Here is a 12,335-nt window from a genome sequence, read left to right on the forward strand (position 1 = left end):
ACATGTTTTTTCCTGTATTGGAACCTTATGGTAAATATGAACACCTCCAGTTCCATAGAAGTTCTCTTCTTTGTTATCTGACCTTCTTCTCTTGTATCATCTGACTAGTTGAAAACTTGTTGGTTGTCTTCAGACCAGGAGGCTATGTGGAGACTCGCTCATCCAGAATTGGGATGTAAAAGTGGAAATATGTATAATATACATAATGTATGTAGCACCGTCAACCATAGGTAGGTGCTAGATGTGTAGTGTTTGAGGCTCCATCAGTACAGGGAAATTTAAAACGGGCCTAATGCTGCGAGCTAGGCCTGTTTGTTTTTGATCTGGGGGCAGGGAGTGGTTTTAGCGTAGCAGTAGGTGACTGACATGTACTTCAGCTCTTGGGTGCCTCCCCTGCTTTTTAGTGAGAATGTTCTGGAAGAAGGGCAGGGCTAAGAGTTGGAGTGGCATGGAGTACATGTCAGGAGCCCTGACCAATCCCCAACTAGGATTGGCAGGGGGCAGGCCTCCTACATATACTCAGTCAGCCTGCTGGGGGAGAGTTGTCGGCTAGGTGAACTGAAAGATGGCGTGCTAGACTGTGTGCTGGAGAAACACCCCCATCTGGGGGTGTGTGGACCTGGCGGAGGAGCTCGGGAGCTGGGAGGGAGCCTCTCCTTACACGGTTATGGAGAGGTGTCCTGGAATAGGAGCTAGAGATGCAGTTGGTCCACACGTCCGGGTAAATCTTTCAAGAAGGACTCAGGACAGGAGTCGGTGATTGAGGCACAGTGGAGATCTGTAAGCGGCATGCCAGGGGAGCTGGGTGCAGAGCCAGAGGGAGAGACTGTGGGGTTCTGTGTCAAGTCGCTGCATTGCACCAAATTGCATGGGTGCAATTGATAGAACCACCATACATCTACTAAAATGGTAGTACATTTCTCTGTGTGTCAGGAAAGTGCACAATTTTGCATGTGTTTTCGACATTCAGTACTGTGAACCTCGCCTTAGGGGTTGGCTGGAGGAGGCAAAAAGCATAGTAAGGACCAGGAGACTGGCTGTTCTGCAATGCTCCTGAGCAGACGGGTGGAGTGAGCAGAGGTTGGTCCTCATCAACGTGTAATCTGGAGCAAGAGGGTGTGTTTTTCACACCTGGTGGCGGCTGTCCAGTAGGGGGCCAGGGCGGCGGCTGTCCGGTAGGGGGCCAGGGCGGCGGCTGTCCGGTAGGGGGCCAGGGCGGCGGCTGTCCGGTAGGGGGCCAGGGCGGCGGCTGTCCGGTAGGGGGCCTGGCGGCGGCTGTCCGGTAGGGGGCCAGGCGGCGGCTGTCAGGTGGGGAGCCTGGCGGCGGCTGTCCGGTGGGGGGCCTGGCGGCGGCTGTCCGGTGGGGGGCCTGGCGGCGGCTGTCGAGTGGGGGGGCCTGGCGGCGGCTGTCGGGTGGGGGGCCTGGCGGCGGCTGTCGGGTGGGGGGGCCTGGCGGCGGCTGTCGGGTGGGGGGCCTGGCGGCGGCTGTCGGGTGGGGGGGCCTGGCGGCGGCTGTCGGGTGGGGGGGCCTGGCGGCGGCTGTCGGGTGGGGGGGCCTGGCGGCGGCTGTCGGGTGGGGGGCCTGGCGGCGGCTGTCGGGTGGGGGAGCCTGGCGGCGGCTGTCGGGTGGGGGGCCTGGCGGCGGCTGTCGGGTGGGGGGGCCTGGCGGCGGCTGTCGGGTGGGGGGGCCTGGCGGCGGCTGTCGGGTGGGGGGGCCTGGCGGCGGCTGTCGGGTGGGGGGGCCTGGCGGCGGCTGTCCAGTAAGGGCCCTGGATCACAAAACTGGCTGTACAGAATTAGACAATTGTTTGCAGCTACATTTGGTTCCTATAGATCAGTGATGGCGAACCTTGGCACCCCAGATGTTTTGGAACTACATTTCCCATGATGCTCCACTACACTGCAGAGTGCATGGGGTATCATGGGAAATGTAGTTCCAAAACATCTGGGGTGCCAAGGTTCACCATCACTGCTATAGATACTGTACTCATTTTATTTTCCAAAGTTCATCGTTTTAGCCTTTACATTTTGTCTTTTTTAAATAAAAAATCTAGTTAAAAATAATCGCTGCCATTTTTACAGTTCAGACTTGCGGTAATTGATAAGTCATGACAGCCAACCCCTTGCATTCTGTGCTCCACTCTATACAGTATTTTAGGTATAGTATATGTATTTCTGATTTTTGCTAATACCTTTTTAATTTGTATTTATTTATTTTCCCCCCTCACAGCGCTCCTCATTGGCTCCTCTGATCGCTCCCTTTGTGAAAAAGTCCCGGACAAGTTTAACTACAGCCATGGTGAAAAATAATGTAAGTAAGAGCATCGGTAGGGTTACCTGGGGCTGTGAATTTGGTCATTAGTTGATTCTCCAGTAACTGAAGGACTAATAGTCCAAGCTGGTTTTACGGGGTGGTTGTCCCCAATAAGGGCATTTTGTCTAAGCTTCCTGTCCTGGAAACACAACAGATAGTAAAAGGAAATCTCTGCAAAGTGTTTAAACTAGAAGTAAGGGCAGCGCTATATAAAAAAAAATGGAGTAAGGGAGGCAAGGCTGCTGTTTAGAAATCATGGGGCCCTACCTGATGAGTAGGGATGAGCTTCGTATTCGAGTCAAACTCATGTTCGACTCAAACATTGTATGTTCGATCGTTCGTCGAAATACAAACAAAACGGGTCGTTCGCGCCAAATTCAAGTTACGTTTCACAGACCATAATTCCCTGCGGCATCGCTGGCTGATGATTGGCCAAGCATGCACTATGACCCGCATGCTTGGCCAATCACAGCTTGCAAAAAACGGAGAGCCATAATTGGCCAAAGCCAGGGTGGCTTTGGCCAATTATGGTCCAGGAGGTTTAGTACACGCCCCACACTATAAAAGGCCGCCTTCAGGTCGGTTTTGTGTAGTGTGTTGCGGTGGTTAAGAGAGGACAGAGAGAGTGTAATTTTTTGCAGGTACATAGAGCAGGCAGGCAGGCTAGTCAGTTAAAGTTACAGGGCTAGATTCACAGAAGAAGTACGCCGGAGTATCTACTGATACTCCGGCGTACTTTCAAATTTGCCGCGTCGTATCTTTAGTTTGAATCCTCAAACCAAGATACAACAGCTTTTGGCTTCGATCCGACAGGCGTACGGCTTCGTACGCCTTCGGATCGTAGGTGTAATACTTTGGCGCCCGCTGGGTGGAGTTTGCATCGTTTTCCGCTTCAAAGTAGGCTAATTAGCTGTTTACGGCGATCCACGAAGGTACGCGCGGTCGTCGCATTCTCTTACGTCGTCACTAGTCGGCTTTTCCCGGCGTAAAGTTACACCTGCTATTTCTTGGCTTATATTTAGACTTGCCATGTTAAAGTATGGCCGTCGTTCCCGCGTCGAATTTAAAAATTTTTTTTTTTGCGTAAGTCGTCCGTGAATAGGAAAGGACGTAACGCACGTCGCCGTTTAAAAAATGACGTCGGTGTGACGTCATTTCGCACAAAGCAGGGCGGGAAATTTCTAAACGGAGCATGCGCAGTACGTTCAGCGCCGGAACGGGCCTTATTTAAATGATACACACCCCATTTGAATTAGGCGGGCTTGCGCCGGACGGATTTACGCTACGCCGCCGCAAGTTTACAGGCAAGTGCTTTGTGAATCAAGCACTTGCCCTTAAAACTTGCGGCGGTGTAACGTAAATGCAATACGTTACGCCGCCGGAATTCTACCTGAATCTGGCCCATTGTGTGTAGAGGATATATATACATCCCAGGTGTTGTACATATATTTATACACTGTATAGTTTAGCTAGATCAGTTCTTCCTAATTTACTGGCAGGCAGGTGATTGTGCTAGCTGCAGTATTCTCACGTGGTTTATTGCCCGTGTCCTCTGTAGTTTGCACCTAAAGCTACTTGGTGTGTACTGGCCGTGTGCTCTGTAGTTTTTAAAACTTTTTTTCCGTTGATACATGTTCCCTGGGGCAAGACCCGGGTTCTCAAAGACGTTTTCACAGGCATATTATAGACACCCAGCAGGTACAATATTTAAAGGAATTTTTCATAATTTTCTTTTATTTAAGCATCATTAAAATCGCTGCTCCTGAAAAACGACCGTTTTTAAAACTTTTTTTTTCCGTTGATACATGTTCCCTGGGGCAAGACCCGGGTTCTGAAAGACGTTTTACGACAATAACTTGCATATTAGGCTTTAAAATGAGCACTTTTGAATTTGAACGTTCGAGTCCCATAGACTTCAATGGGGTTCTAAATGTTCGCGCAAACGTTCAGTATGTTCGAAGGCTCTGGTGCGAACCGAACGGGGGGGGGGGGGGGGGGGGGTTCGGCTCATCCCAACTGATGAGGCCCCCTGCAGTGCAGCGGGAGGGAGAAGAGAAAAGGCTGGAAGCGCTGCAGGGGGGACTGGAAGAGGAGCAATATGTCCCTCCCTGTGCTCGGGGGGGGGGGGGGGGGTCTTTTTTTTTGGCCTGAAGGGGCCCAGGCCTGGTACAGGAGGGCCAGCTGTACTGCCTAATCGACAGTCCTGAAGGGAAAGTTCTAACCTCCCTGTAATTGTTTATTTTATTTTTATTTTTAATCTGTGAACCTGGCTCTCACCAGAACTCATGTTCACTCTGGAAGATCAAGAAGACAAAAAGCAGCGCTGAATGTCAGGCAATGTAAGTAAGGTGCCATTGAAAGTAATGGCAGCCTTAAGCCCCATACGCATGAGCCGGTTCAATAAAAAATTGCCCACGTTCGGCGTGTGTGTGTCAGCCGACCTGACAGAAGCCAGCGAGGGAGATTGATGTACTAACATTGAATCGTTGGTACAGCTGCTCCGATCGGAGCTCTTGGGGTTGAAGGGAAAAAAACGATTCTTGTGTACCCAGCTTTAGAGGTCACTGATTTTTCTTTGATAAAATAAGCTGATCAGAATGTCGCCCACCCTGGATAGATGACAGGTACACTTTATATCCGACTGTGACTCTGGTAGTCGGCTTGCTGTTCCGTGTTTTTATATCCTTCCAGATCAATTTTTCTTTTGTCTTCCCACACAAATCTCTCAATTCACTAAACTATAATTATCCTTTGCCATAACAATAGTTATTTTCAGGGATGAGAGCTGAAAATAACAATCATTTGTGTCAAATAACTCCTCCATTATACCATCCCTCTAATAATACATTATCCCCTCCCTATCCCCCTTCATGGGCAAAGTACTTGCAATTATATATATATATGTATGTTTAATCCCATGAAAAAAATAAAAATACAATGCGTTATTAAATAAACATCTGTAATTATTTTAACAGCCAGGCTCAGACTGGGAGACAGTGCAGTCAGTCTAAGGCCCCTTTCACACGTGCGGACTGTATGTCCACTTTTTCATCCATGCGTTTGCGGATGAAAAAGGCACATGCATTGGTCCCTATGAGATTGCGGGTGTCAGCGGATGAACATCCATTATATATATATATATATATATATATATATATATATATATATATATATATATATATATATTATCTCTATCTATCTATCACATACATACATACATACATGGAGACTTGCTTTAACCACTTCCATACCAGGCACTTACGCCTCTTCCCGCCCAAGCCAATTTTCAGCTTTCAGCACTGTCGCACTTTGAATGACAATTGCGCGGTCATGCTACACTGTACCCAAACAAAATTGGCGTCCTTTTTTCCCCACAAATAGAGCTTTCTTTTGGTGGTATTTGATCACCTCTGCGTTTTTTTTTTATTGCGCAACAACTAAAAAAAGACTGAAAATTTTGAAAAAAAATTATGTTTTTATTTTTTTCTGTTAATTTTTTTGTAAATACGTTTTTCTCTTTCAATTACGGGCACTGATATGGTGGCACCGATGAGATGGCACTGATGGACATCGATGAGGTAGTACTGACGGGCACAGATGAGGTGGCATTGATTGGTGGCGCTGGTATGCAGAACTGATGGGCACACATAGGCGGCACTGATGGGCACACATAGGCGGCACTGATGGGCACACATAGGCGGCACTGGGCACTCATAGGCGGCACTGATGGGCACTCTTGGGCAGCACTGGGCACTCATAGGCGGCACAGATGGGCACTCATGGGCGGCACTTATGGGTGGCACTGATGGATACTTATGGGTGGCACTGATAGGTGGGCACTGGGCATGGATGGGCACTGTGGGGTGGCACTGGACACTGGGGTGGCACTGATGGACACTGTGGGGCAGCACAGGTGATTTACCCAGGTTGCCAGTCAGTGCCCATTTGTGGGCACTGATTGGCATCTTTTTTTTTTAATGCTTTATTTTTTTTATTTTTTTTCAGGCTTTTTTTTTTTTTTGCCCTCCCTGGTGGTCCAGGGTGGGCATCCCTGGTGGTCCAGTGTGGCGATCCGAGGGGGGGCTGCGCTGATAAACAATCAGCGCGAACCCCCCCTGTCAGGAGAGCCGCCGTTCGGCTCTCCTCTACTCGCGTCTGTCAGACGCGAGTGAGGAAGAGCCATCGACGGCTCTTCCTGTTTACATCGTGATCAGCCGTGATTGGACACGGCTGATCACGTGGTAAAGAGTCTCCGCCGGAGGCTCTTTACCGAGATCGGAGATGCAGGGTGTCAGACTGACACCCCGCATCACCGATCGCCGCGCTGCGCGCCCCCACGGGCGCGCGCGGCATGAAATCCTGCAGGACGTTCGTGAACGTCCTGTCAGGATTTCACAACCACTTCCCGGACGTAAATCGGCCATAGGCTGGGCGGGAAGTGGTTAAAGAGGAAAAAAGTACCATTGCCCACTGCGACCACAATTCTGCTCCAGTTAAAATATTTATATTTATTTATTTTAATAGTCAGAGTACAATTCTAAGTCCCCGTTCACACGAGTGCGATTTGTAATGCGATTTTGACAGTTCCAAAATCGCACTCCATTATCGGCAATGGAACAGTCCAAACCTTAAAAAACAACACTACTTTGTGACGATTTTATTGCGACTTGCATTGTATGAAGTCGGAAACCGCAATGAATTCGTATGTATATATTGTATGTACCGTATTTATCGGCGTATATCGCTCACTATTTTCCCCTTAAAATAAGGGGAAAATCGTGGGTGCGCGATATACGCCGATAGTCGCTTCCCGCGCTCAGTTTGAAATTCTGCGCCGACATATACCGAGTGCAGTACACTCGGGTACATTCGGCTAGTCTCGGCTTCGCTCGTGCTAACGCATAAACGTCACAGAGCGTGAGCGCGAGTGAAGCCGAGCCTTGCTGAATGTACCCGAGTGTACTGCACTCGGTATATGTCGGCGGAGGCGTTCGACTTGAGGCGCGAGCTGGAGAAGCCGGGAGGACACCATCGAGGCCGCAGACGGACGCCGGACCGTACGATGGACGCTGGGAAGACACCAAAACTGTAAGTAATAAAATCATATAACATTTTTTTTTTTTTTACAGGAATTTCGGGGGCAACTTTAGGGGTGCGCGGTATACGCGGGAGCGCGTTATACCACAATATATACGGTGTGTGTGTGTGTGTGTGTGTGTGTGTGTGTGTGTGTGTGTGTGTGTGTGTGTGTATGTATGTATGTATGTATATATATATACATAGGTGTGCACAGCCTACTGCATTAGGGTGTGCACCCCAAAGATCAAACATATTTGCATGTGCATATACAGTATACGTTTGGTGTCAGAAGGGCAGAGTTTGGTGTCGGTAGGGCAGTGGATGGTGTCGGTAGGGCAGTGGATGGTGTCGGTAGGGCAGTGGATGGTGTCGGTAGGGCAGTGGATGGTGTCGGTAGGGCAGTGGATGGTGTCGGTAGGGCAGTGGATGGTGTCGGTAGGGCAGAGGATGGTGTCGGTAGGGCAGTGGATGGTGTCGGTAGGGCAGTGGATGGTGTCGGTAGGGCAGTGGATGGTGTCGGTAGGGCAGTGGATGGTGTCGGTAGGGCAGTGGATGGTGTCGGTAGGGCAGTGGATGGTGTCGGTAGGGCAGTGGATGGTGTCGGTAGGGCAGTGGATGGTGTCGGTAGGGCAGTGGATGGTGTCGGTAGGGCAGTGGATGGTGTCGGTAGGGCAGTGGATGGTGTCGGTAGGGCAGTGGATGGTGTCGGTAGGGCAGTGGATGGTGTCGGTAGGGCAGTGGATGGTGTCGGTAGGGCAGTGGATGGTGTCAGCAGGGCAGTGGATGGTGTCAGTAGTTTTTATTTTTAATACATTTTTTGATTTTAGGAGCCCCATTGGGGAGCTTTGATGAAATATCAGGGGTCTATTTCCGTGCATTACTGCATGTTTAGCGCAGTATGTTTCTGTGCATTCCTGCATGTCTAACACAGTATATTCCAGTGCGATACTGCACGTTTAATGCAGCATATTTCTGTGCATTAGTGCACGCTTAACGCAATATATTTCTGTGCATTAGTGCATGTTTAACGTTGTATATTTCAGTGTTATGTGCCATTTAATGCTGTATTTTTCTGTGCGTTAGTGCACGTTTGACACAGTATGTACACCCTGTGCGCACGCCTATATGTGTGTGTGTGTGTGTGTGTGTGTATATATATATATGTGTGTGTGTGTGTGTGTGTGTGTGTGTGAATGATAAAATGCATTAACATCCAAAGCTTTGAACGTGACCCCGTCCGCTCGTTGTGCGCCTTTTTCTGTAGATTTTTAGAATTCTCAGTCTTCGGTAGAGCTTTGGTTGTTTCTCACTTGTACATTAGGGTCTCCACCTTATCCCTTTAAACCCTAACGCGTATTAATTACACAGGTTCTGAGGCTGATTAAGGTGGTAATTAAAAATCACTTGGTGCTTTATCTCCATTGAATTAGCCTCAGAACCTGTGTAATTCATATGTGTTCGGGTTTAAAGGGATGAGGTGACAACCCTATGGCACAATCATTCGGAGACTCAGGAATTTTGTCACCCGTCCAGCCAAAGCTGTGTATGTGCTGCAGTCCGGCATCCAATGACTGCTAAAATTCCCACTGACTAATCCGTGATATACATCTCGGCGCAATTTACTACCTACGTGCCCCCAGATCTCCGCTCCCTTCCTCTAGTGAAGGGTGAGATTGCCACCTACTGGACATAAACGGCACCACACTGTAGTTTCACTGGGTTTTGTTAAAATGTATCCAAGCTCCCCCAAAAAAAGTGTAATATGTTGCAGCTTGCCAGTATATTTTAAAGCCGTTGTATACCCAGCTTTCACATTTTTTACCTACAGGTAAACCTATAATAAGACATGTGCACACTGAAATGTTTTGTTTCGGAATTTCAGTTTCCAAAAAATACATTTATTTAGTTACTCCTGAAATTCATTTTTATTTATTTTTGTTTCATTAAAAAAATGCATTAGTCCGAAAATCCAAATGAATTAAGGTTGAATCTGTCATTGAAGGCTTATGGCGTCTGTCGAAAGTTCTAAGAAGATCCGACGGAGCAGCTAAACTGTACGACGCCGCAATCGTACATTTCCGGTCGAATGCTCCGCCCACAGGCTATAGTAGAATTCTAATATTGTATGACACTAGTAATAATTATATTTAACCACTTAAGGACCGGACCAATATGCTGCTAAATGACCCAAGGGGTTTTTACAATTCGACACTGCGTCGCTTTAACAGACAATTGCGCGGTCGTGCGACGTGGCTCCCAAACAAAATTGGCGTCCTTTTTTCCCCACAAATAGAGCTTTCTTTTGGTGGTATTTGATCACCTCTGCGGTTTTATTCTTTGCGCTATAAACAAAAATAGAGCGTCAATTTTGAAAAAAATGCAATATTTTTTACTTTTTGCTATAATAAATATCTCCCAAAAACATATATAACATTTTTTTTCCTCAGTTTAGGCCGATACGTATTCTTCTACCTATTTTTGGTAAAAAAAAAATTGCAATAAGCGTTTATCGATTGGTTTGCGCAAAATTTATAGCGTTTACAAAATAGGGGATAGTTTTATTATTATTAATTTTTTTTTTTTACTACTAATGGCGGCGATCAGCGATTTTTTTCGTGACTGTGACATTATGGCGGACACTTCGGACAATTTTGACACATTTTTGCATTTAAATTGCATTGTTTATTGTGAAAATGACAGTTGCAGTTTGGGAGATAACCACAGGGGGCGCTGTAGGAGTTGGGGTTCACCTAGTGTGTGTTTACAACTGTAGGGGGGTGTGGCTGTAGGTCTGACATCATCGATTGTGTCTCCCTATAAAAGGGATCACACGATCGATGCAGCCGCCACAGTGAAGCACGGGGAAGACTGTTTACATACGGCTCTCCCCGTTCTTCATCTCCGGGGAGCGATCGCGAGGGGGCGGCTAGAAAGCCGCGCCCTCATCCCAGATCGCTCCTGAAGCCACGGGAACCGCCGCATGTACGGGGGGGGGTCCCAATCGGACCCCCGACCCACGTCTAGGCAGGGACGTACAGGTACGCCAATGTGCCTGTCTGTGCCATTCTGCCGACGTAAATGTACATGCGGCGGTCCGGAAGTGGTTAATAATTATTATTATTACTAGTCAACCAACATTGGAATTCTTCTATAGCCTATGGGTGGAGCATTTGACCATAAATGTCCACTTGCGGCGATCGTATGTTTTTGGCCGCAGATTCGATAGACACAGATCTCTATTGTCACCGTCATGTCGAATCTTCTATCTATATCTAACTGTTGTCGCAACGAAAAGAAAATGAATCATTTTTTATTTCTGATCTTTCAGATTTCGGATTCTGCGCGTTCGTTATCGTTTGTTAAAACAAATGCAAAAATCCCCAAAATTCGGACGAAAATGCATTCGGATGAAAACAAATGCACATGTCTAATAAGGCTTACATGGAGGTAAAATGAATATCTCCTAAACCTGTGCGGTTTAGGAGATATTCACCGTGCATGCAATCGCTGATGTCAGCAGCGCATGCACTCTGAAAGTTCGGCGGATGCTGACGGAAAATTGGAGCTTCTTGCTGGAAGAAAACTCCTGCGCGCATGCGGCTACTCGCAGCGCCGGAGCCGCAAACCGGAAGAAACGCCAAGAGAACATGTCGGCTCCCCCAGTGGTGACCAGGAGGCGATGCCGGCACTTCTTTCTAAGGCAGGTATTTCATAATGAGCTAGTATGCGGTGCATACTGGCTCATTATGCCTTTTGCCTCAGAGCCGGTTCACACTTACGGCGGCACGACTTTGGGGGCGACTCTGCAAGTCGTCCTGAAGACTACTTCAGAGGCGATTAGCAAAATTACTTCTGTATAGAAGTCAATGTAAATCGCCCCGAGCCGCCCCCGAAGTCGTACAAGAACTTGCGTCGCTCCTATTAGAATGGTTCTATCGCATTGAATGGGACGCGACTCGTCAGGCAGCTGAGCCGCCTGACGAGTCGCCCCAGTGTGAACCGGCTCTTACAGGTGGTGGTGTTTTTTTTTTCTTTTTTTATAGACATGCAACTGCTTTAAGATCTGTTCGGCATCTATTTATCCAACGCAAATTCACCTCTTATATTCTATTTAAAAAATAAGGGTGTTTTATTTGTGTGAACTTAAATATGTTATAGTAAATCTTTCAAAAATAAAAGGCACATGCGCCGTAGACAACGGCACAGGCGCACTGTGGAAACCTTTAGAAACGGCGAGCGTGTCGTTTCTAAAGGCGATCGTGCCGTGACTGGCAGCGTGACGTCATCGCAGCTCCGGAAGTCACTCCGGGTATCATGGCAGCGACTAAGGAGGGGAACGAGGACCGCTGCAGGGGCTTCAATCTCGGGTAAGTAATTCATAATTAAGTAGTGGGTCTGTATGGATTATTTTTGGAACATAACCCCTGGAAAAGCAGGCTGTATATAAACGTACGAAGGGGTTAAAATCCATACAGATGACCATTGTCGCTCTAAGATCTTGCTTTTATTTAAAGCGGAGGTCCACACAAAAATGGAACCTCCGCTTTTTGGAAAGCTTACGGGTGCTTGAGTCGCACATCGGATAGTAATAATCCATAGAGTTTATCCACACAACCGATGTCGTTCTAAAATCTTGCCTTTTTTCCCCCCAGGAAACCACAATGTACAATACGCAAATAGTGAGTTGACGTGTTTCAGCCAACATGGCCTTATTCATAGTTATGATCAAGGCCATGTAGGATGAAAACGCATTGACTAAAATCTTGCTTTTATTTAGGAAACCACAATGTACAATATGCAAATACTGTCAGTTGACATGATTAAAGCCATGTAGTCTAAAAACACAGCTATGAAGGTGGCCTTGTAGACTTAAACACGTCAACTGATTGTATTTGCATATTGTACAATATGGTTTCCTAAATTAAAGCAAGATTTTAGTCAA

General features: G+C 47.6%; 1 protein-coding gene across 1 annotated transcript in view; it reads left to right on the top strand.

Annotated features, from left to right (window-relative positions):
* LOC120944183 (rac GTPase-activating protein 1-like) overlaps positions 1-12,335 on the top strand; it is a 113,448-nt gene that overhangs the window by 42,640 nt on the left and 58,473 nt on the right. Inside the window, exon 7 of the mRNA XM_040358124.1 lies at positions 2,231-2,311. Coding sequence (XP_040214058.1) covers positions 2,231-2,311 — 81 coding nt within the window. The remainder of the gene's footprint in view (positions 1-2,230; positions 2,312-12,335) is intronic.

The sequence above is a fragment of the Rana temporaria genome, chromosome 6, assembly GCF_905171775.1.
Source record: "Rana temporaria chromosome 6, aRanTem1.1, whole genome shotgun sequence".
In the NCBI taxonomy this organism is placed as follows: Eukaryota; Metazoa; Chordata; class Amphibia; order Anura; family Ranidae; genus Rana; species Rana temporaria.